Raw genomic sequence first — 25,424 nt, forward strand, 5'->3', positions numbered from 1 at the left:
AACATTATTGTTCAACATCAGATTTTATTTTTTATTCAATTTTCACAGTTCATAATTATTCACTAAATATACATTTATGTTGTCTTAGGGGTAATATAGAAATAATAACTTTTATAATATGTCAAACCAGAAGAGATATGTATGTGTATATTTATAGAAAATCATATTTTATGACAGTGTATCTGAAAATTTGTTCCTGCAATCAAAGGGGAGTACCCTCTACTTTTGGATAACCCCATTAGTTTCCCTTTAAGAGGGGTGCACGCCTGCCTTTCTCCCTTTTTAATCTGTTCAGCAGTGTGTGCCCAGCAGTAAGAGCTGTCCTTTGATTAAGATATGATCGGAAAATGATTCCCACACTGAACACAAACACAGGCACAATTTCATGGTCTGTAAAAATGATGAAGCATGCTTCTCACTTTCCCAAACACAGCAACTGGAGTTTCAATATTTCACCAACTTGTGCTGACTCTAAGGAGGTCTTCAGCCTCCCTGGGACAAGCCTCAGCTTTTCATTCATAAGGACTCAAATAAAGGCCTCTGAATGCCTTATTTTCCCTTGCTCCCTTCCTATGTGAACTGGGTATCCATGGAAACAGCTGAAGGATTAATACTCAAAACAGACAATCATCCATTTCTCTCTGAACAATACAGTACAAATAACGATTGTGTAGGAAAGATAAGAATTCTTGCAATGAATTAGCAGATGCAATTGGAGAATACAGGTGGGAGGAAGGTGGTCAAGGTTACAACTCCAAACACTTTCTTGATACATCCGGTGCATCTGTTGTACATAGACCCATCAGGTTCCATGAATGCTTCATCTGGTCATTTAAAGCACAATTTCTTAAACTTTTTTTCTGACTCATGTCCCCTTCCTTCCTAAGAGATTTCCATATGACCCTAATCATATAGATCTGTAAAACAGATATGCAAATCAAATATTCACCATAATAAATCATAAGGAAATTCATTTTAAAGTAAGTCTTCAGTGTATACAACATCTTACTCGCTGCTAAAATTTGCATACTAATGAGGTAGGTATTATTCATTTTTACATAAAGGACACAGAACATCTTCAGTATTTTTCAAAGTTGGTTGATACTTTGATTTTGTATTTTGTATTTGTCAATGTGTTGCTATGCCTAAATCCATGAGACAAAATGAAAGAAGTAAGTTTAGGGCCACTTCAGACACTGTTGGAAACCCTGTTCTAATCCCAAGCCCAAATGCACTGAATGATTCTTCCTGAAACTTAAGTCGGCAAACCAAACAGCAACTGAAGTAAAGCCCAGTATTCTAGACAATCAAATCCAAAGCTATTCTTACTTACTATTTACACAATAAGGAATGAAGGTAGCAAAATATCACAAGCCATGGTTTTCCGTGTTTAAACCTTTGCATTTCCCTAGAGCGGAAGATTATACAAACACTGCAGTTCATGAAAGACTGTGGCCTTTGATCTGACCGAAGTGTTCCAGGCAGCTCTCACTGATGCTGCTTGACACGTGCAATACGGAGGGCATGTGCTGTGCGCAGTGGAGCCAACACAGTCCGGGGGACCGGGTACTGCCAGAACCTAGATTCATTGAAGTTTTGATTTTAATTTAATTTTTGGTGACCTTTTATTCATCCTCAGATTTTCATGACTCCTACATTCAGCCATAGGTTGTAACCCACAGTTTAAGAAGGTACAGTTTAATGAAGTCTGGGACTGGGGCCTGCTGGAATTCGAAGTGCTGACGTGCCATCCTCAGTTTTGTGATAGTGGTGACCCATCCCATCATGACCAGCTGGCTGTAACCCAGGGTTGTAGCTGGAGTGAGCAACAGATGGTAGGTTCTAGCCTGCTGTGCCAGTTTGTGTCATTCATAGCCATATCACCATGGCAATATGTACTCTGGGATTTTGATTGACATTTTAATCTGGGATGAATGCATATCTCTGCAGAAACATAATATAGTAGACGGTACTTATGGAATAATTTTGATGTTCTGAATAGCTACAGAAAAATTATCTTATATAATTCTTTTTGTTTGTTTTTATTGCATTTAGAGTGTCTCTGTGCGTGTGTGTGAGAGAGACATGTGGTGGCCACAGGATAATTTAATTTAAAATAAACTTAGCAGATAGGAATTATGATATTCATTGAATACATGAGGTTAAAAGAAACGACATGGTTTTGAAAAACCAGAACTGTGTAGGGGAAGAGGCTGGACTAATCTGTGGCATGGCTTTACTGCACAGGTGTGGAAGATCCCACTCTCACAGGCTTCTCTTATGCCTTCCTAAACTCTGTTGTTTTGCTCATATAGATTTTATACTTTTAAAAATTAAAATTTGTTGTAGGTGTTTAAAAGTGTTGAACAATTAATGATGATCAAATAGACATGAGTCTGAGGGCATCAGGAAGTGAGTTAACAGAATAATTCTTGTTAGTAGGATAAAAGGAAAAGATACGTTGTGTTATCTGTCTAGTGGGCAAAATGGCATTTGCTGAAATCAAATTCCCACTAGTAATTACATTTAAAACATTAGGAAACACCGGGAGATCATGTTTTAACATGATACAGAATTGACAGCATCTTAGTAAAGGAGGAAACCACAGAACTGATGTCATTAAAGCCAGGGTAATTCAAAGTGTCTGCTGTCACCACCACTCCTCACCACACTTTAAGTTTTGGCCAGAGCATTAGACAAAGAAGTGAAAACAAAGGCATATTTATGGGAAGAAAAGAAATCATCAGCTTTTACAGAAGAGTTGATTATATACTTTTAAAACAGCACAGGGGAGTGGAGTAACAAACAATTAAAATTAATTGGAAAAGCCATGAAGCTGTAAGATTAGGACATCAATGTGCAGGAAAAAACAGAATGAAAAAGAATCTATCAGTTTTATGAACAATAACTTTACTTCCCATACAGCATGCATATATTAATTTTGCTTTTCTCTGCTTTGATAGTTACTTAGTTGAACATCTTGAGATGTTAAGTGGTTAAAACTACTTTGCTTACATTTCTATCAGGTTTTAAAATATGATTTCTCTCTCTGTCTCTGTTTCTGTCTCTGTCTCTCTCTCTCTGTGTGTGTGTGTGTGTGTGTGTGTGTGTGTGTGTGTGTGTGTGTGTGTAGGTGGTGTGATGTGGTACCATCAGCTGTTCTCCTTTCAGAGATATTCAAAACCAGGGGGCATTTCTCTATTGGGAATGTGAAACAAATCACCTGGCCCTTCACAGGTGGGGTCTGCTCGTCATCTCCATCAAATGCAGCATGCACCTCCTTTACCTCCGTTAAGTGCATCCTGTGTTGGAAAGGAAGGAAAAGAGAAGGAAGGGAGGGAAGGAGGGAGGAAGGAAGGAAGCCTATGTTGTCTCAAGCAGAGACACCAATTTTACCAATCAAGACAATTCACTCTCTTCTGGTTTTATTTGTTTATTTTTACCACTTATTTTATTTTTATTTATGTGTCTGCACAGGTATCTGAGGAGACCAGAAGCAGGAGTAAGATCCCCTGAACTTGGAGATACAGATTGTGCCTGCGTTTTATGTCACCATGACACAACCTAGAGTCATTTGGGAAGCAGAAACCTCAATAGAGACAATGTCCCTACCAGATTGGCCTATGTGCATTTTCTTGATAGATGAATTATGTGAATGAGTCCAGCTCACTGTGGTGTGTGCTACTCTTGGGCAGTAGGTAGTCCTGGGTGTTATAAGAAAGCAAGTCGAGAAAGCCAAGGGCAATCAGTCCAGTAACCAGCATTCATCAATAACTTCTGCATCACTTCCTGCCTCCTGCCCTGCCTGAGTTCCTGCCCTGATTTCCTTGGATGAGGAACTTCAAGTTTCAATGCAAAAGTTTCCTCCCCAAGTTGGTCATGGTGCTTTAGCACAGCAGTAGAAAAGTAATTAAGACACAGGTGTTTGTGAGCTGTGCTATGTGATTGCTGGGAATCGAATCCAGGTCCTCTCGAAGAGTGGCAAGAGAACCTAACCATTGAGCTATCGCTCCAGCTCCATGATCTGATTTTTAAAAGACATACTATGTTATTTTTTTAGACTAGCAGTCTTGTAATGATGCTATGTTTTGATTCTAGTGGGACTGGAAGGGTAATGAATCTCTCACACCTGTGGCTGTTGATCGTCAGGGGGACCAGTTGGTTCAGTAAGAAGAACCCATCTTGGAGATTTCTCTTACTGAGACACTGACATATTTCTTTATTTGTAAAATAAAATAAAATAAAATAAAAAACGATAACAAAACCCAAAAATCTCTTTAGATGTTAAGGGCAAATGCAAGACCCTCAAACCCAGACTTGACTGTTCCAAAGTGCAAATGTCCAACATTGTTTCTAATTGCTCTCTTGCAATTGACCAGTGTTCATTTCCAAGATAAGGGAGTTTCTGTTGGGCCAGGTGGACAAATACTCCAAAGGCTGTGGCAAGTTCCCACTTGAATAGTGTGCAATTGCTTTTTGACCACAAAAGTCATTGAAGAAGCTATGATGTCCTGTTATGAAGAAGCAATGATGGTGTGAGAGACAGGTACCCAAAAGCCAAGTTTTCAGGAATTGTTCTGTGTCTTACAATGTAATTCTTGATTGTTCCCATTTTTCAGTTTTATCTGCGCATTTAATTTACAATAGCAGCATTTAGTGATTCACATCCAGGTTCTTCAGATATCTACTCTGTTACCCATCAACCTGGTGTCATTGGGTATCTCCCTGAATGCCTGTCTCTTTGTCTTTGCTTTCTTACTAGTTAAACAATGCTGTTCATGCCTTCCTCCCCCTAGGCAAGTGTGTGGATTAGAACCAATGTGTGCAAAGTATTTGGAATTCACGAAATGCTTTATACTGGGAGCTGTTATGATTATGCACCAGCTGGTTTTGCTATGTTCCTGGACAAGCCTGCTTGAAACTATGGAACTTCCAAGGGTTGGGGATGATCAGTGATAATCTGGGTCTAAAGGAAAGTAGGATGGTAGGACCACCCCATTCTTATGGGAAAACAACTATCATTGAAAAGCTTATGATTTCGTGAGGGGGGTGAAAAAAGTTCCCTCCTGCTGCCCTGCTCCATCAGCAAGGCTGTTCCGCTGAGGGCTGAACTTTTCTCTTTACTAAGCTCCTGCGTGGAAGCTCCCACCAGAAGCTTGCATGTTTCCAAGTCCCATTAATACAGCTGGCAGGGGAGAAAACCTGGACTGAACCCCTAGAGAGCCTAGCTTTCTCACAACTTTAATATAAAATGACAGTGCTTATTTTGTGACAAAGCTGTCTACACTAGACCTGAAATGTCTGTTGCATTAAAACAATTTCACACTCATTTCTGGATTTTGGTGGATCCTTACTTTGGAACATGACAGAAGAATCTGTAACCCCCCAAAGAGTGAACAACTACCTTGAACAAAGGACAATTTAAAAAGGGAGAGAAGGGAGGCAGAGGCAGGGGATCTCTGTGAATTTGAGGCCAGCCTGGTCTACCGAGCAAGTTCCAAGACAGGCTCCAAAACAATACAGAGAAACCCTGTCTCGGAAAAAAAAAAAGAAAGAAAAAAGAAAAAGGGAGAGAAGGGCTTCTTGTCACAATGGCCTAAATCCACACTCAAAGAAAGGGGCCTATGGTACAGCACTTGGGTTCAGGGAGATGCAATGCACTTTGTCAGGAACAAAGAAGCTTAACTGAGCAATAGCCATTTTCAGGAAATTCTCTGAACATTAGCAGAGGGAGGGAGAGAGGAGAGAGGAAGGAAAGAGAGGAGAGGAGAGGAGGGGGAGGTGAGGGGAGGGGAGGGGAGGAGAAGGGAGGAGGTTTTTCCCTATCCTGGGCGGTAAAATTCTGGAATGAACAGAAACCAGCCCCTGAGAGCGTTTCTCCAATTTCCTTAATTTATAGTTTTAATAACATTTCAGTGCCTTTTACATCTTTTCAGCACCCATTTTGCAAAGCATAATCATCTCAACACTACCCACTGGATGTATTAGGTTTTCTGCAATACTTAAACTCCTTTAGGATCTTAAACATCACCTTGACACTGCTGATGGGGAACAGGTGAGAGCAGATACTAAGTTTGGGTAAGTCAGCAGAAACTCCAGCATGCATGAGCATCAGAATGTGAGTCCTCCACCTGCCTCATGCCTCTTGAAACCAACACTCCATCATGGTCTTTGCCTTACTTCAGTGTTTAAGGAGGTCATTGTTTAAGAATGCCACACCTCTGAGATATGATAGGTTGGATTTTTGTGTCCTGCTGCATATTACTTGTACTTTATCCCAAAGGAACTTCTAAGCACCTTAGGTGTAGACACCAGGCACAAGAATGTCTTTTAAGCTTCCCTATGATTCTGGATCACATCAAGTACCTACCCAATAAATGAATTTTGATGGAAAAACTCTTAGCAACTCTTTACCAGATTAGTAGTGATGACATAATTATAATAGGATATTAAAAGGGGAGCTGTACTGGCTGGTTTTGTGTGTCAGCTTGGCACAAGCTAGAGTCATCAGAGGAAGGAGCCTCAGTTGAGGAAATGTCTCCATGAGATCCAGCTGCAAGACATTTTCTCATTGAAATATTTTCTCATTTACTGATCAATAGGAGATGTTAGGGAGGTCCAGTCCATGGTGGGTGGTGCCATCCCTGGGATGCTGGTCCTGGGTTCTATAAGGAGATGGGCTAAGCAAGCCATGGGAAGCAAACCAGCAAGCAGCTCCCCTCTATGGCCTCTGTATCAGTCCCTGCCTCTAGGTTCCAACCCTGCTTGAGTTCCTGTTCTGACTTCCTCCAAAAAAGGACTATGATCTGGTAATGTAAACCAAATAAACCCTTTCCTCCTCAACTTGCTTCTGGGTCATAGTGTTTTATCCCAGCAATAGAAACCTTAACTAAGACAGGAGTTGACCAACTATAAATAAAAGGGTTAATAAACTATGTAATATTCCATGAGTGGAACATTATATAGAAACTGAAACTGTATTGAAAGAATTCTTAATGAGATGTCTCATGATATATTACTACTACAAAGCACAGGAAATGTGACTGTTAACTCTTTATCTGGCCAATACTATAATTCATTTGAGCCAAGAAGAAAAGGCTAGAATGTTATTCATTGCGGCTTTGGTAATGGCTATATCTGGGAAGCAGAATTGTAAAAGGTATCCATACCTTAGCACAACTGAAACCATGTTGGAGGCAGCATCTGGCCTTAGAACCCAGCACATAGACACCAATATTTGCCATAACAGGAACAAAGATCTAATCCATCAAATACCTGGTTCGTAGTCCCAGGATCCAGGAAAGTCCCCAAATATTATAGTTTAGCTTCTTGCTAACTGTTCTTACTGACTGAATTGTGCCAACTATAATGTGGGATTTTGTGCATAAAAGACAAAGAATGGTACAGCTTGGGGCTGTATGATTTTTTCCCATGCAGGAGCAAGCCAGAAACATAGACTTTCTCTTTGACTTTAAGGATGTCCATGTATATTCTCTGGTGAAGTTAACTCACAATGTTCGGGAGGTCCCCTACAAGATTTCCAGGGACTGAGAGAGTGGGACACCAGGAGCCTCAATCTCCTGGGATGATAGTGTGGGGGAACAGACAGATCCTAAAGGGTGCTCACTCTGCAGCACCTCAGGAACTTCTCCAACCTCTGCTCAAGTTGACTCAGAGGCTCCTGACATCTCCATCATAAATAGGAAACTACAGAGTGTTGCCTGATCTATCCCCTCCAGAGTGAAGTTGAAATCTGCTTATTGTACCTTCTGCACAAGTACACTTTAGAAAAATCTGGAGGCATCCCTAATTACAGTGTACAGGATCCACATGAGATGCCACCAGATCTCTGGTTTCAGCCTGTGAAGTGGCTACCACTAATTGTATTTATTGCTGCCTATCCATGTGTCTCTATATGTTTCTGTCAGTTTTGTTGCTTGGGGAAGCGGTTCTAAAATGGGAGGGGAGTAAGTAGTTCCAAGACTAAGTTGAAGTGCATGCTAAAATATTTCAAGGAGAGTTTAGTGGATGAGGATGGATATCCATCAATGGCTTCTCTAGTGTGAGATCCAACACTCGGGCTTAAGAACTGTATCCCTTATTGAGAACACGAATACTTCTGGCTCAGCCAGGTGACCCAGAGTAACCCAAAACTTCTACCTGTTTTCTCAGCCCCACTGGAGAAAATTGGCTTCCTCCCTCTGTATGTGTCAACATGGCCCTTATCACATGGAGACGGTACACAAAGTTAACAGCTCTGGCAGAGGCTCCTATCTGGTCCTACCACTGAATACTCCATTGAGGAGACTCAGGATAGCCAAGCCTCTGTTGTCTCTGGCTACAATAGGCACCTACTATTCTTAAGAGCAAACTTCTCAGTAGAGCCCTCTTCTCCAAGGGGCAAAGTGTTACAATAAATTCTTCTCTTGAGAGACTACATTTTCAATGGACGTTTTATGCAACAATAGATAACTGAGAGATAAATTTTCTGATGCATCATCAGCAAAGACAACATGAAGACTAAATACATGAGTGATTTTCTAGAACTGAAGAATGAAAACCTAAAATGGCAAGGCAGGGGAAGAAATTGGAAGTATCTTACAGTAGTCACCAACTGACTAATAAAGCAGCTGTTTCCAGGTGTTTTGTGTTGTTTTTGGGGGGTGTTCTTTTGCTCTTGTACTTATAGTTTCCTTATTATAAAGGAATGTGATATTCTAGAGAACATCCAAGTTTATGATCTAGGAGCATCCAGACTCAAATCTCAACTGTCATCTACATTGCATACCAACAGGGCCAGTTCACTCAAAAAACTGTGTGTCTGCTCAGATGTCCTTTACAAAACCCAAGATGCTCTGACTCTTGCCATATAGTTGGCCCCTTCTCCACAGATTTTGCCCTCACCTAACAGAAGCCATCTTGCCTCTAAGGTCTGGCACTCTTACTCACCTTGGGCATGGTCCCCAGCCAGTGATACAGGTGTACAATCATTGATGTCTAGTACAAGGGGAGTCATTCTGTAAGGTTTATTCACCCAGAATTTCCTCCCACGGACCAGTCCATGATTATAGATTTCGGAGGTTCACAGCTTTCCATGCTCTACTTCCTTATTTAGCCTTCCCCATTCCCTGCTTGGTTGGTCTCCAAACAAAATTCCCTTCTTAAATTCCATGTTCTCAAATTCCACTCTTAGACTCTGCTTCTGGGAACCCTAACTTAAGACACTTACTTTATTTTAGACTCCTCCTTGATGTCCAAACTGTGCTGTGAAGCAAAGCTGAAATTTTCTAACACAAGTGTATCCAAGATGATCAACAAATAGTAACCACTCTCCTCTCCTTATTTCTATAAAGTGGGAAAATGTGAGCGGTTTCTTTAAACATAGAAAGTACTCAAGTGGATTTTCTGCACTCAGTATACGGAGACAAAAAAAGTGGTTGAAGGACACTGGCTTTTTAAAAGTGAAGCTATTAATATTTATGCTTTTTGTATGAAACTATGAGGTGTGCCAGTGGTGTCTGTGAGTTCTCTAGAAGAAACCCTCAGTAGGGGACCAACTGCCTCTTCATTTAGTGATGAGCATGGATTGATCTTTGCTTTCCCAGGCTGTCCTCAGAATGGAGTTCAGTAGAGAGGCCATGGTATATCTGCTGCAAAATCATAAAGAATAGGTTTCTTTTGCAAAAGAATCACACTTCAAAAAGATGCCCAGGCTACAGAATAGCCTGTGTGTGTCTTCAGCACTGGGTAGACACTATTCTGTGCTTATCCTACTTCTAACTTCTAACCCACAGAGCTGAAGAGTAACTGCAGTAGAAACAGAAACACAGAGAGAGGCAAGAGGCTAGAGGCTCCATGCTCCATCCTAGCCTACTGCCCCAGCAACAAGGTGCCTTCTTCTGTGGTTTCAGTGTATCTCCCAAACTCTACATTTTAGAAGCTTAATCCATAGTGCAGTGAACTGACAGGTGGGACTTTTAAGATGTGACAATGTCAGCTGCACTCATGAACTCATCAACTTTGGTTGTGTGCACAAAATCAAGCAGGTCAGCATCCTAGCAGGAAGCAGGCAGGGTCATAGCAGCTCTCACCCTTACCTGAGGAGTTATTGACAGCTGATAGCTTCTAGTATTTTAAGGGTGTGGCTCCTGGTGGCTGGACCTTACTTCAGTGGATGAACCCACACTCAAGAGTATATGGACAGCACCAATTGGATTTACTGGTTATTAAAATAAAAAAAAAAGATATGGAATTGGGAGAGGGTGGCAAGTTGAGGGAGTGGACCTGGAAGGAGCTGGGGGCAAATAAAACTAAAATATATCTCATGACATTCTCAAAGAATAAAAATATGGTTTTAAAATTAGTTTTTCTTCTATGAATTATGTATGTTATTATCACAGGAGTAGGTTAGCAACCCTGGGAGTGGGCTTCTTATAAAGATAATGTCACTTCCTCCTCCTTCTCCCTCCATTGACCTGTACCCTCTCACCTTCTGCCTTGGGGTGGGACAAGAAATGGCACCTTGGTGTTAGACATCCAAGGGTCAGTGTTGATAAGAAAATGTCTTCTCTTTATAAATCTTCTAGGCTGTGGTACTCTGCTATAACCACACAGAACAGTCAAAGATACCATCCTGCACTTTGACCCAGTGTTTCCAGTGACCCAGAATGCAGTACGAGGACAGGGGTGTGCTTTCCAGGATCTGTCAGGAGCACGTACAGTCAATACTCTGCCTGCTCCAGGCAGTATTCCTGAGCCTAGGAAGATCAGCTGGTATGACTCTTAGGGCCTCATCTTGTCTTGATGCCCATTTGTAGGCAACCAACCCATTTTTATGTCTTGCTGCCTGTGAGTGTACTCTGTCTCAGAGAAGTTGGTGGGCAGTGAACCTACTGCACATGGGTATTATAATACCACTCAATTTAGTGTCTGGGTAGCAAATGTAGTCTTGACACTTCTCATAATTGTGAGCAGATGGATTCATAGGTACTCACACCAACAGCCAGATTCGGTTACTTTGGTCATTAACACAGTTTATTATTGGCACACTTACCAGTAAAGCATACATAAAATACAGCTGTCTTATGACACACGGAGCCATGGTGTCTTTACAGGTATAGAGGAACGTATTAATATGCAAATGGAAAAATTAGTTCTCTTATAAAGTTTCACATAAATACACTGAACTTGCCCCAAAAGAAAAGTCCCCATGAAAAGAACCAGGTGAAGGATTTACAAAATATTATACAAGAAATATAGCATGGAAAAAAACCCACTATAACTCAGTCAACTCAGATACAATTAAAAAAAAAAAGAAATACAAAAAGTTTCAGATTTATTAAGTTTTCCACAAAATTAATGGGTTACATGGCTTGAAAATATTTGGACCCACAGCAAGTTTACAAATGCATACATTTCCCAGGGTCCGTTTGTCTTTGTGTACATAATAAAATCTACCCATATATCTTTGATGATTCCTTGTTTCAGTACTTGGCCTAAATTGAAACAACTCAGACTCAAGAACCAATTAGGATCAGCTTGCCAGAAAGTCACCTAGCTGTGTCTTCTTGGGCTCTTGCCACATGGAAACCAATGGGAAGTGAAGGGGGGCAGGTGAAGGTACATTTAAATTACTTTCCCAAAACAGATTTTTTCTTTTCTTTTTTTACTGAAACAAGAAACTCTCAAATGCAAGTCAAAAAGCAGAACATATTTTACAATATTAAAAAGTTGTCTGTAGCTGGGGGTCGGCGTGTTACTGTGACCCTGAGCACGTTGGGACAGCATGGCCTTCGCTGGGTGCATGGACAGGAAGTTCAACACAAAGAGGGAGGTAAAACTGTGCCTGGAGGTACGTTAGCCTCTGCTGCCTCTATTTACCATCAGGGACAGTGTCTGTACTTCATGTGAAGGCCTCCAAGGAGAGGCCACGAAGGCTCATTTGAACGATCCTCTCAATTAAAACAGGAAAAAAAATAGCAAGAAAGAAAATCAGGTCATTATGTTTAGAAATAAATGTTTGCATGGAAACGTTTCGTTTGTGTGTTTTTAAATTTCACCTCTTTCCTGTCCTGATAGCAGAGATTTGCAACTGGAATTCTACCCCACTGGGCCTATGGACAGTGAAATCAGGTGACGGGCGGCCCATCTTATTGGGAAGCTTGGGGTGGGGGGTTTTCTGATTTGGTCTCTTGCGTGGCGGGAGGTTTACTGTTCCACGGGCTGTTGTTCCCCAGGGCAGGTGAATTGTTGAAGTCTTCCTCGTCGTCCATGCCGTTGGCCGCATCATATTGCGTGTTTTCTAATCTAGTGATTAGCCTTTCGTCCTCGTCCCCAAACTCACCTCCCATCAGAGTTGGCTCTCCTACCACCATCACATCCTGTGAACAGCAGCTGACATTATTACAGGGAAACCTTAGGGGAGAGAAGCTCAGCTTAAAACAACAGTGGGAGGAGCTCGGGGGACCTAGGACAGACACACTCGTGTGCGCTGTACAACCGGGTCAAGTCTCAATGTCGGGGGGCCGAGACGCATATTGGATTTCTACAGGAAATAAACATCGCCTCCTGATGTGTAACAACCACGCGAGTTTATGTCCTTAGTGCGCAGCCTGACACCGGAGAACGAGCAATGCTAGCAATCTGCAGAAATAAAAAAATGGATTTTTCAAAATTAAAAAAATCCACGCTTTGAACTTGCTGACCCGGGGCACTTTTGAGAGGGCTATAGAACACTTTTTGGTAATACTTCGAAAAATCGCCACCTTCACTGAGGGCTTGTGAGTGGGCCTGTCAACTTGCAGAGAGCTGGGACACATGGGCAGGTAAGGTACCTTTCTGCAATACCCATACAACTCATTCCAAATGGTATTTACTCTGTCCCCAGGATGATATACATTTTAATTGAAGACAGAATCCCTCTCTTCTCTACTCTGCCAGGTCCTTTTATGCAGCCAATATCCTTGACATTCTGCTACTTAATTATGGTAATTAATTTAGGTAAAGTTTTCGATAAAAACAATGTTCACACTGATTTGACAATTTGCATAGCTAATTAAGTCATTAGCAAAAACCTGCTGATTGCCAACAAGCCCTGAATTTACCATCTGTTATTTCATGGTGCCTGTCACCTATCTCCACACAGGCAACCCTGCTACCAATCTGGGCAGTAAAGAGAACCAGTCCGTCCAGCTGGTACCATAAAAGAAAGATGAAGAGCAAGCTAATTATAATTACACCAGTGGAGCTGGTAGTCATCAGGGATGGGGGTGTGCAAGAAGAATCCGAGTAATCACTCCTTTAAGTGCAAATTGTCCTTCCATGCAAACAAGAAAGCCACCTACTGTAGCTGGGAGCTCCTGTAGAAGCCACAGCTGGAAAAGCCTGGGCCAGGGTAGAGGTAGGGGCAGGAGCAGGGATACACACAAGATGCAGTTCCAGCTTCTTTGTTTAAAGGTAATTATACGAGGATGATGACCCAAGTCTGGGGCAGGCTATCTGTCAGCTAGATTCTTCTAGGTAGGATCTGAGCAGCATTTTCTTAAAGGTTTAGGGCTTGAGGAGGGTGAGTTGCTCTCAGCCTCCAGGAAACAGCATATAGTCTTTCTAGGCCAGCTGTATTGGAGTGATGGGTGCACAGCTTTACACAGGGAAGTTAATTCAGTGAAATGTTTGACCACTGGGTATTTTTTTAACTCTGGGGAGCTTTGTCTAGCGTATGGAGAAGGGAATAGCATTCTCTGGTACCATCTAGAACTATGAAGCTGTCCACTGAACTGACTCCTTAATTAGTGCCTCACCTATGTTTGTTCCTTCCCTGTCCCCTTTCCACACTTTGTTTTCTGACTAGTCATTCTTACAAACTGGTAGGTTTTAAGGCGAAATGGCCCAGGTAGAGTAAATACATAAAATGTGAGCTTGGTTAACTCAGCAATAAAGGTAGGACTAAGGGTACTGACCAGATATTGGAACTGGGTGCTTCCAAGAAAGTGTTTACTAGGCACAAAGAGCCAGAAATGACACTGACATGTAAGGAGACTCATGAGGACTCTTAAGACGAGATGCAAAATAGACACTGTCTTTCTGACTGGGAAGAGCAACCACATGGTTTTAGTTGGAATGTAGATGCTGCACAGACTTGTGAACGTGATTCCGTTAGCTGAGAGGCTACCATTTCACTCATGGGAGTTGGAGGATGAAAAAGTGTCACTTAGGTACAGGCATTAGGAGGCTGTACTTAGGATGAAGAACAGAAGGAGATAGAAAGAAGAGGGAGGCAAAGATGGGCAGAGCACAGCATGAGGATTTAATGAACTCACTTGGAAGGACACAGGGAACATGCATGGTGTGCCACCGAACAGGAGAGGGCCATAGGACCAACCACGTGGGTCTGTGTTAGTACTGTGATTCCAAGGCCTCTGAGAGAAGCTGAAAGAGTATGAAGAAGTAGAGGGTGGTTTGAAAAGCAGAGGGGAAATAGAAGAAGTGGCCAACTTAAGTGTGGCTTTAGAAGGAAAGTCCCCAGCATTGCAGATGTGTTCTCTTCATTAGAAAATGACATTCATGCAAGAAAGAAACAATAGTCATGTAGTGGTTTGAGTCACTCCAGTGAGGCTCTATCATAGGCTTGTAATAAGTGGAGAACCCACCTCACCCCCTCCCACACTAGAAATAGCTGGAAAAGATGCTCAGGCGTAGGTGTTTGTAAATGTTATAAGTTTCAGAGGGCTGTTACATTGGCTTTACTGGTTATTCTCAAGATATTCCTAATTAGAAGCATAGCTCTCTCTGTCTCTCTGTCTCTGTCTCTCTCTCTCTGTGTGTGTGTGTGTGTGTGTGTGTGTGTGTGTGTGTGACTTATCTGACTAACAGATAGCTAGCTATAAAAAGGACTTTAGGCTTTATATGCGCCTAATACTTGAGGCCATTTACAGAGTTCTGTGAATGCTTCTATTTGGTTCCTTTCACACCTTTACAAAAGTACAGGGATGTTCTGCTCCGGTTGTCTCTACTTGTTATCTTCCCACAAAGTAAGTGGAGATAAGTTGTACATTCCAGGCTGCTGCTAGCTAGGGGACATGAAATGCAAGTTCCCACCCCCATGTCCTGGAGATCCCACTTCAGTAATGAGAATGACTTTCCTTCTCGTGTCGAGTCTTGGTGACCCACTAGGGACCCAGGAATCCATCTGGGAGTAGCCCACATACCCGTGATTCCCCATGAGGCTAACCTCTGCTCCTGAGCTGGGAGCTTGGAGGTGCCACTAACTTTTGCCCATTTCACACCTTCTCACTAATCCCCCGTGCAAGGACCACCAACCTCTGAGGAGGACTGGAAGTGACTCCTTTCAGGGCCCCTCAATGCTTCTCCTTAAATTGGCCAGAAGGGGTCACTGCTGTTGAATGACACAGGTCTCCATCCCTCCCAGGGTTGAGGCTGCAGTTCGGGATGGCTCCTAGCCCCTGCTCATGAAGCGAGAAGCAGAATCCAAGGATTAAACCCTAGTCCTGGCCACACACATACACACGCACACACATACACTGTTGTTGCAAGCCAGAGTTGTCCTCATTGGATGAGGTAGCTGATGCCTGAAGATAATTTCTACTCAAATAATAAGATGATGTTGGTTCAGTAGAAAGTGCTTAAAAATATGTGGTCACTCTTGTTTAAAATTCATTGAACCTGAAGACACCTGAAGTCTGCACATTTTCATAACTTGACTCTCTTCCCTGAGTCTGTAGGTCATCTGCAAGTTCTATTTGATGAAAATACCTTAAAATTCATGGCACAGGGGCCATGCATCTTTCTATTTAGTGGTGCCTTACTCACACAAAATCCACACTTATGAACACTCTCCAATATACAGCTCCTCTACCCAAATGCAGTTCTTGGCTTGGAGGATAGAAGGATCATGAAGTAGAAAAACTTACAGGCTTGTTAAAGTTGAAATGATTCCATCATGGCCATGCCATTATATTTATGCCAAAATATATAAGGTACATTCTTACTATCAACTTTTACATTCATGGTAGACATCACTAATGGATGGCCTACCAAACTACCTGCCAGAATCCTTATCAACATGGTGCTCTGTGAGCTGGCAAGAAAGAGGGAACTTCTGGGTTGTACCCAAGTCAAATAGTGAGCTCCTATATGACAGGGCATCCTTGGTTTAATTAAGTGGTTTTTAATCTTGGGGTTGTTAGTATCCTGCACAGTAAGTATTACATACAGTAGGTTCTTAGAGAATGCTTCTTTAGTAGACCTAAATTCCTTCAGTATCCATGCTTTACAGTAGCAACATTGTGGTTCCAGAATTCTCTGAAGTCCATTTTCTTTGTTTGCTATAGAAGAAGCCTAACAAATGTTAGCTTCGAAACCCAGGACTAGAGGAATACATGGGCCACATATGTGGGCATTTCCACTCCATTTATTTAGATGGGGACATTTTATCTATTCTCCTGCTGCATTTCAGTATAACAAGGAGCAGGTACAACTCTTTGATGCCTTAATAAAAAAATACAGATTTTCTCTGCCAACTTTTTCCCTCTGACAGTCAGGCATAGTTGAGTGCAAAGGTCTATTCAGAAAATAAAGACTGATAGAAACTCATCGTATTACTTGAGATAATAATTCTTAGAGATCTTAAAACTCTAATGATCTGCCTATGACTGGTGGCTATTATTCCTACTATCTCCTTCTTTCTAATGTAGTGAACATGGAAACCATACTCCAGTTTGTGGAAGACTGGAAGAATTCCAGAGACTCAGGGAATCCTTGAGCACTGGGTTTATTTTGTCTAAAGAGAACCGACCAATAAGAAGTAGGGCAAGGGGCAGATAGAAGAGGCACATTTGCAAGTGGGGAGTTTCCGGACAAAAGTTTACACTATGGAAGAGATGAAGCAGCTTCAGAAAGAGGCTGGTGAGGACCACAGATAGAGTGCGTGAAGGGTTAGGAGGCCACAGCATAGGAGCGGCATACCTACAAAGTCACAGTGTCAAGGAAGGGTCAGGATTCAACAGAGTCAAATGCCTTGTAACAGTCATGAGCATGGGTAGAGAACCCTCAAGGAATCATGGCAAGTGGTGGCATCAGGTGTTTGCAAGAATAGGAATATTTGAAAGTGGCAGTCCAATACTGCAATGAGAATTTGGAGGCAGGAAAGGCCAAAGTTCAGTTGGAGAAGAATCAACAAGTGATGAAGAAACCCTTGCAGTCTACTCTCTTCCGACACTCCCTTCAATGCTCACTTCCAACGCTATATCCAGCCCTCCTTGCAAGTGGCCTTTGTCCAGGCCCAGAAATGAAAGGAAGAGGTCAGGGGGTCAAAAGAGTTGAAATCAAACCAGCGGTTGGCTCTACATGAGCTAGTGATGCACCAGAGAAAAGTTTAGCCAGCTATATTTCTAGTGGCTGCAAGCTGATTGCCTGACTCTTATATACAGGGAGGCCCATACTGGGAAGACCCAGGCAAATTACAGTATGGGGCCAGAGCTCAGGGGACCAGTTTCCAGGGACATATTGGGTCTCCAAGGCTGTGGCTGAGAGGCCTTAATATGCCACCAGGCATGCTGCTAAGTAATGCTTTAATTAAACCTTGAGTGCCGTATCTTCTGTCAGTGACTCTGATGGCTTTTTAATTCAGGTCCCATCACAGCATGGACTCTTAATATTCCCTCCTAATTCCTCGTTCACAGAGGAAGTAACCATGGCAGGATTCTTACTTCTTGTCCCATCCCACCCTGTCCCTCCCGTGCTCCTCCCCCCACCGCCAAACTACCCGGAACCCTTCTCTCTTTCTTTCTTTCTTTTTTTTTTTAAGTTCATAAAGGAATCCCAGCCCCTTGAGTTGGGTGATGAGAAAAGGCAAGGCTTCAGGCCTAAAAGCAAGGTGAGACTTACAGGTACCTGACTGGACAGGCTCAGGCTCGCGGCCGGGGTCTTCTTCTTGCTGCCAGCACTGTTAGTAGTATTCCCAGCGCTGCTGTTGGAAGTGCTGCTTGTGGAATTTTTTCTTTTTCTCCTTTTGGTTGTCGGTTGCCTTGTGGGTTCTGCTGTATAGGAAAAAAGGAAGAGGGATGGGTTCCAGGACAAGAATACGAGACAACTAAGCATACTGTCCTTCCAATGGCACTCTTTACACATTGAAAAGAGAACTGTTTTAAATGTCCCCATTTTGTGTAAACTAAAAATAACAATAAAAAAATGGTTGATTTATTTCTAAAAAAAATTTGTGAAACTTTTTCTTCTGCATGTAGCTATGACATGCTTTTTATTTAATTGTTCAATCTAATTATATATCTGCAATTCCCCAAAAGTACTGTAGGAGCAAGCTACAGGTACCACTTTCATAACTGAATTAAAAATATTTTTAGCCCTAGAAAAGCTGGGAACCAGCCTACCTTTTCTCTTTGTAGCAAAGGAAGCCAGGACCTGTAGGTACCTCAGAAGATCCAAGGCATCAACAAAGTATTACTTCTAGTCTGTTGCTGGCAAAGCTGTGTGGAACAGTAGCCCCTACTGTATCCATGTCTCATGGCAACCTGTCTGTCTTACACCTTGATATTCTTGTTACCTTAACCTTGGTGAGATTGGAGCTTCTCAGGTGTAGGAACACCTAATGGTTTATTTATACTCTGGTCTTTAATAAATGCTACTTATTAACTTCAAGATTCTTAGAAAGAATGTTTCAGTGTGCTGTAAAGAAAATGCAGGAAACAAGACTTCTTCAAGAAAGGCATAGTCAAATAGGGAAAATATTGGGGCTTGAATAATGACGCAACGATTTATTAGGAAAATTTGATCTGTGGCAATATATGGTGGGGATTATTAATTTAATTGTTGTTTCTTTGTCCTGTATGGAATCTATCCAATGCAGTACCATGCTGACACATCCATATACACATACTAACTATATCTTTAAAGAGTTTTACATATTAATGCCAAATCATGGTTGGGATATTCTTGGTAATCAACCCTTCCTGATGAATGTGTCATCATTATTTTTTTCCTTTTCCTAGCCCTTCATTCCTAGAACCTCTGAGAGTATATTTCCAAAGATGGTGAGGAATGACATCATACCTGGCGGTGCCACCATCCGCTGCCACTTCTGAAACAGGCAGGTCTTCAGGCAGTCTCTGGGACTGAGGTTGTAGGTTTTGTGTCTTGACATCAGTTCCTGCATTGGCTCCAGTATTACACACAACTGCAAGGAATTCAAAGTCACTGGAGTTCTGCTACTTGATCATATTAATTACAATAATAATTCTAACAGCTGGAATCCATTAGACAACTTAAGGGTTCTTTTCTCTTTTCCCTGGTTTTGATTTTCTCTATGTAAGATTGAAGGGAAAGCAATATTACCCACACTTGATTATACCCACCTAACATAGAATCATTTATAACATGGTGTTACAGCTGAAGGTGATTTACACACACACTCACACACACTATAGAGGCTTGGGTTGTACACAGACAGCTCTGTGATGAAGCTCTGTGATGAATTCAGAGGCCTCTCTCTGGGTAAAGGAAACGATCTCTTTCTTGGAGCACACTGCTCTGATTTCAGCTCAGGCTGCTGTTCTTGTTTGTATAACCTCATACTGTGTGGCCTAGTGCTGGCTTACACAGCCTGGTGATCTGGTGGGGAAATGTATCTTCTAAACTTTGCAGAACAAGGTGGCGCTTCTCATAAAGGCAGATGATGAACACCATGTGTGTTTTTATTCATGGGCTCATTTTTATTTCTATTTTACCCATGAAGATCATGTAATTGGCACATGCCTGAAGTCACTCTATATAGGGGAATTTACCCTGACTCTACATTTAGTCACCGTGTTGCCTTCTTTATTTAGATTTTCTGCTTTACTTTGATCCAAAACATCTGATGACAAAGATGAATAACCATAGACTTTTTGTATTCCTTTGGTTATAGGTATGTACTGAGAAAACTCTACCTACTAGGACAAAGCCTGTGACTTGGAATGAACTATCCATGACACTTGGGGGCTACAGTGATGCAAATATTAGCATATGCCTGCCCTTGTGCAAATCATAGTTGCCTTAAGAAAGGCCTATGTGCAGCCTCTCTGCTTACATCAGCCCTCATCTTCAGCATCTCCCCTTTAGAGGTTTTCTGCTCCCTGAGTTTTGTTCTCTCCTCTTTCTGGCTAATACCTGTCCCATCCTTGAGGATATAGAAGGCTGTTGTCACCCATCCCACCCCCACACCTCCCTGTGTAAACTCTAGTGGTGTTCCCTGACTCTACCATTGCATTGAGCCCTTTCTGCTTGCTTCACAGACTTAAGCTGCCTTTGTAGCCCCCTGCTTCCCAGTCTCTTTTCCCCTGGGTCATAGATTCTTGGAATGCTGACACTTTGCTTTTTACCTCCAGGTCCTGCACTGGCTCCAATGAACAGATGCATTTAAGTAGTTATTCTTAGAAAGACCACCAGGCAGTTGCAGGCCCAAGAGTAGTCTAAGGCATACTTCCATCAGAACCTCAGGGTTTGACCTCTGAAAACACAGGGTGTTGTTCACCCCCTTGTCCTCACAGAGTCGGCACATGTGGCCCCGAATACACATTACTTGCGTATTCAACTTACTACTAGAGTTTCAGGTACTCGGCCCCACAGATTCTGGGCTTCCCAAGGGAAACTGATACTCTTCCGTGTTTACAATCTTTGCCCATTCCTTCCTCAGTTCCTCCACCTTCCCAAGTTCCCTCCCCAGCTCTAAGCAGGATCAAGATGCACCTTATCTAGAAAGACTTCACTTGTTAAAGGCAGATTTGCTAAATCCACTAACCCCACTCAATGGGTCTTCTATAAATGTCTTTCAGTTTCTTCTGAAGAAGGGAAATCATCCCAAATCAAAAAAATATTTATTTACTTATTGTACATTAGGGCTTTGCCTGCATGTCTCTATGAGGGTGTCAGATCCCCTGGAACTGGAGTTACTGTCAGTTGTGAACTGCCATGTGGGTGCTGGGAACTGAACCTGGGTCCTTTGGAAGAATAGCTAGTGCTCTTAACCACTGATCCATCTCTGCAGTCCCAAGAAAGACATTTTGAAGCCTGAGTAACACACATATAATATGTAGCACAGAAATGACAAAGCCTCCCCCCTGGCCTTGGGTAACCAACATTATAGACCCCCAAAGTAATATGACCTGAACTTAGTCGTTAGATCTTCAATCTAGCAGACCTTCATACTTAATTTAGGTCCCCTTTGAAATCTAAAAGCCAGTAAAGAGAAATTAGTCAAAGGGACAGAATTATCATACAATTAACTCTGTTTCCCAACACTGTAAAGGCTCTATGTGTGCATTTTCCTGTTAAGAATTCTTTCTTGGGATTCAAAGCATATGCAGAACACTTGCAAGGAAAGATGCCACATGGTCTCTCCTGGCAGACCTGAGAATCAATCACCCCTCAGAGCAGGGCCAGGTTACACTCAGGCAGACCCAGAGATGTTTGCAGTCATGATTATGGTAAGAAAAACATTCAGAGAAATGCCAGGGACTGGTAAACAGTTTTTTAAACAAAAAGAAATAAAAAAGGAGAGGTTTTCCTATTTTCTTTTAATCCATTTCTTTTTGTTGTGCATGCAATCATGATGGCTATAAAAGATACAGGTGAGTGGACCAAACTGGGACATTTCAGTATGGAATCTGACTGTCACCAGGTGTCTATCCTCCACATGCAGCAGGATAGCCCTGGGTTTCAATTTCTTCTGCAAAATAGATACCCACCTTGTACTGGGAGAATTTGAAGCAATGTGTGTGACACATAAGCATTCAGTGCTGTGAATGTTGTAACATAATTTTAGGAGGCACAGCACAGACAGTGAACACCACACTTCGTTTCTTGACATCAACACACATTGGTTGAGCTTCACACTCAGCTGTCAGGAACTAGGCTTTTGTATTGGGGACTCAAGAAAGTGAGAATAACCTTCTGCCCTCCATGGACATATTGTCCCCTTAGAAATGATTTAAACAGATTAAGAAATCTACCCTTGGTTCACAGTTCAAGTGTCTCAGGAAATCACCTCATTTTGACAAAACTATTTTTCATTACATGACAGGCTGGATGACAAAGATGACTTGCTTGGACCCAGGAAGGGAGACCAGCATCAAACAGGGTATGCGCTCGGAGAGCTACACTTACCATAAGAATTGTGAACTCATGGATTTTTGATGTTGTTGTTTGTTTGGTGTTTTTTATACTACTTCTCCTCTCTGGATACTGGGATTTTTTTTCAGAAGCTAATTCTTAAAATCTCTCTCTTCCACTTTAATGTGAAAATATTTTTACATCACTGAAATATCTCTGCATGCTAATCAAGAATCCCCAGAGTCCTTTCATAACAGTGGAGAGGTCCTGGACTGGAAAGGCAGCCCCACCCATTTATTCATATATGCAGATAAGCCATCATGTCTGCTATGCTGATGCAATGGCTTTGCAGGGCTGTGTGCTGTAGGTGGCAGAACTATCTCAGATAAGAGCCTGTCTCCTAAGCAGCAAGGCAATACATCCTGGCAGCAAAAAGCCCTGCAGCAGCTACAATATAAAATCAGGAAAATGGTTGGGGAAGTAGGTTTCTGTTGGACCTATTCAATTCTTGGAGTTGTGATCCCTTTCTGATGTTTTAGAACATCTTGAGAATCTGGTTTGGAAGTTGTTGAATCCACCGTAGTCCCACCCACTGACTCTAGGTGTACATTCCTCTTTATGTAAGTACGAGTCAGACCACAATGGCTTGATTTTTCCCTGTGCTGCATGTACACACACACACACACACACACACACACACACACACACACACGTACATGTACACTAGGTTGAACTCAGAATAATAATGCAAGTTCATTGATTTGGAAGAGCAATTTTATGGCAAAGTTGCACCTGCTACCAAGTTCACAGTGCATGAAAAGAAAGGTAACACCAACATGTCTGTAGCAACATCTGCAGCAGCATGCATGCAGGGCTGTAGTTTAAGTGTCTCCTACTGGGGTACTGAACAGCATCTCCTGGAATCTCAGGCAGCTGTGGAAAGGGTAGGACCAGCAAGCCTCAAAAGGAGACTGGGCCTTGAATATGTTGAATGTGAAGTTTTTCAACATGTGTGGCTTTCTAGGCCAGTTAGGACCCTAGAGAAGGTCTCTGTTCATCCTCAGAAGGCTCTAAGAATGCCGTTTTGCAGATTTAGTAAGAGTGTAGGCTAGACTTGTTCTGTATGCTTCTATTCTGATTTCCTGGGATCCCGACAAGGGGGATTTGCTGAATGAACGGATGCATGGATGGATGGGTCAGATAGTGAAGCCAGATTAACAGCAAGGAGTCATTTGTCAGTAGCAGACAAATCAGGCACAGTCCTGTGGGCTTAGAAGTGATCAATCTATTCATCCGATAAATGACTGATTGCTTCTTCAGTGCAGAATGCCAGACCCAGATGCATATGTCTGTGCTGGCTGGGCAGGGAGGACTTGGGTAATTCTCATGATTCCTGCAATTTCACATTAGCAGAGAGCCTAGAAAATGTGGATAGCCTGTTATTTTACTTTGTGTCTTTTTCATCCGATAGTTCCCTAGGAGGATTCTGATTATCTTCAGCTGCACATTCACACTCATCTGGTGCAATTCATCTACAGAGTTAGAAAAATAAGTGGCACTTGTCAGTGTTGGCCTTGATCTACAATGAAGCTGGTGTCCTGGAGTCAGTGTGTGGTTGGTATTGTCTGTCACAAACATTTGAATCCTAGCCTTTTTTGAATAATAACTGAGTGTGAACCACGTATTTTTTAAAAATCTATTTGTGTATTTTGTGTGTTTGTGTGTGTGTGTGTGTGTGTGTGTGTGTGTGTGAGTGAGTGTAGGTGCAGGTGTATTTGTGCTATGATGTGGCCCATGTAGAGAGGTCAGAGGACAGCCTCAGGTATAGGTTCTGAACCTTTCATTTTTGTTTGAAGCATGAACTCTCTCTCTGTTGGCTGTAGCATGTGACATGTCTGCTGGTTCATGAGCTTGCCTCCCATTTCATCATAAGAGCACTAGACTTTAAACTAATTATAATTAATTAATTAATTAAGTGTGTGTGTATGTGTGTGTGTTGTGAACCACTGTACTTGTGTAGAGGGCAGAGGACAACTTGTGGGATTAGTTCTCTCCTTTTTGTCATCTGTACTCTGGGTCATTATCCTTGGTGGCAAACAACTTTGCCCATTAACTTATCTCACTGGTTCCACATCAAGCTCTTTTAGGTGGGTCCTGGGGATTCAAACTCAAGTCCTTCCATTTGTGTGGCAAGTGAGTTACCCACTGAGCCAGCACCCTAGCTCCTACCTACTCTTTATATCCAGATTTTTTCAAGGATGCTGGGTAGATACCTTCCTCAGGCCTTTGCTTAGGCTTTTTTCTTACCTATAAACCTTATTCTCTTTTTCCAGGCATCAAAAGCAGATGTTGAGAAACTACGTTCCTTGTGCAATTTCTGGCCATTCTTTATTCTGTAGCTCTTGTATACTAAAACAAAGTTGTTAAACACTGAACTGAACCTAAGGAACCCAGTGACAGAGAGAGGAGTGATGAGCAAATTGGCAAATAATGGGTTGGCAAAACCAGCAGAGATAGCTGATCTGAACAGGTGAGAGCTCTTGGACTCCAGACTGACAGCTGGGAGACCAGCATGGGACTGATCCAGACCCCCTGAGTGTGTGAGTCAGGGAGGAGGCCTGGGCAACCTATGGGGCCCTGAGCAATGGATTAGTGTTTATCCCTGGCATACAAACAGACTTCATGTGTCCATAACACAAAGAGGGATGCTCTCTCAGCCTGGACTCTTAGGGGAATACCTGGACCCTGACCTGAGTGAAATGACAGACTCTAGATATCCCCTATGTGGAAGGCTGGGGAGGATGGTAGGGGGGTGCAGGAGGAGGGGAGGGAGAGGGAACTGGGATTGACATGTGAAACAAGCTATTTAAAATTAAAATAATAACAGAAAAAAGGAAAAATAAGCAAAGTTCTGTACTGTAACAAAGATTGTGTATTATAACCAAGATTGTGTACTATAACAAAGATTGTATTCTAAAACAAAGATTGTGCACTGAAACAAAGATGAACAGTTGGAACAGATCCACATGCTACATAAACCCAAAGCCATTTATTATCTTGCCATTCCCAGAAAGTTTGTTGGCCCTTGTTCTGGACAGTACTATCCTAAGAAGGCAGACTGCAAATGACTTGTAACATCTCCATGGCAATTCGGGAGCTGAAGCAGATCACTACCTAATCCATTGTTTCTTTCATTGAGAAAGATTTACTTTAAAAAAATAGTCAGATGAACTAGACAAGGTATTTAGTAACACAGTTGATTTGTGATGAAGAAATCTCTTTATCTTGCAGTCCACCAGTAGGGC

General features: G+C 42.2%; 1 protein-coding gene and 1 long non-coding RNA gene across 11 annotated transcripts in view; one reads left to right on the forward strand and one right to left on the reverse strand.

Annotated features, from left to right (window-relative positions):
• Positions 1 to 1,619: 1,619 nt before the first annotated feature.
• Positions 1,620 to 5,329, forward strand: LOC110340666. The gene is made up of 2 exons (XR_002382472.2): positions 1,620 to 1,835; positions 3,478 to 5,329. It is a non-coding gene; the product is annotated as an uncharacterized LOC110340666 (long non-coding RNA).
• A 5,683-nt stretch (positions 5,330 to 11,012) lies between these two features.
• Ldb2 (LIM domain binding 2) overlaps positions 11,013 to 25,424 on the reverse strand; it is a 340,208-nt gene continuing 325,796 nt past the window's right edge. Inside the window, exons 6-9 of one of the 10 annotated variants that reach the window (XM_013112546.3) lie at positions 19,084 to 19,207; positions 17,905 to 18,053; positions 15,319 to 15,461; positions 12,237 to 12,642 (exon numbers count right to left, since the gene is read on the reverse strand). In XM_013112546.3, the coding sequence (XP_012968000.1) occupies positions 15,357 to 15,461; positions 17,905 to 18,053; positions 19,084 to 19,207 (378 nt within the window). In that variant the 3' untranslated portion in view covers positions 12,237 to 12,642; positions 15,319 to 15,356. Of the gene's footprint in view, positions 12,643 to 15,318; positions 15,462 to 17,904; positions 18,057 to 19,083; positions 19,208 to 25,424 lie in introns of all 10 variants that reach the window. The other 9 variants (XM_021226422.2, XM_013112544.3, XM_005068798.4 and 6 more) reach the window with 9 other exon arrangements.

This window comes from Mesocricetus auratus, unplaced genomic scaffold, assembly GCF_017639785.1.
Source record: "Mesocricetus auratus isolate SY011 unplaced genomic scaffold, BCM_Maur_2.0 Super-Scaffold_100006, whole genome shotgun sequence".
Classification (NCBI taxonomy): Eukaryota; Metazoa; Chordata; class Mammalia; order Rodentia; family Cricetidae; genus Mesocricetus; species Mesocricetus auratus.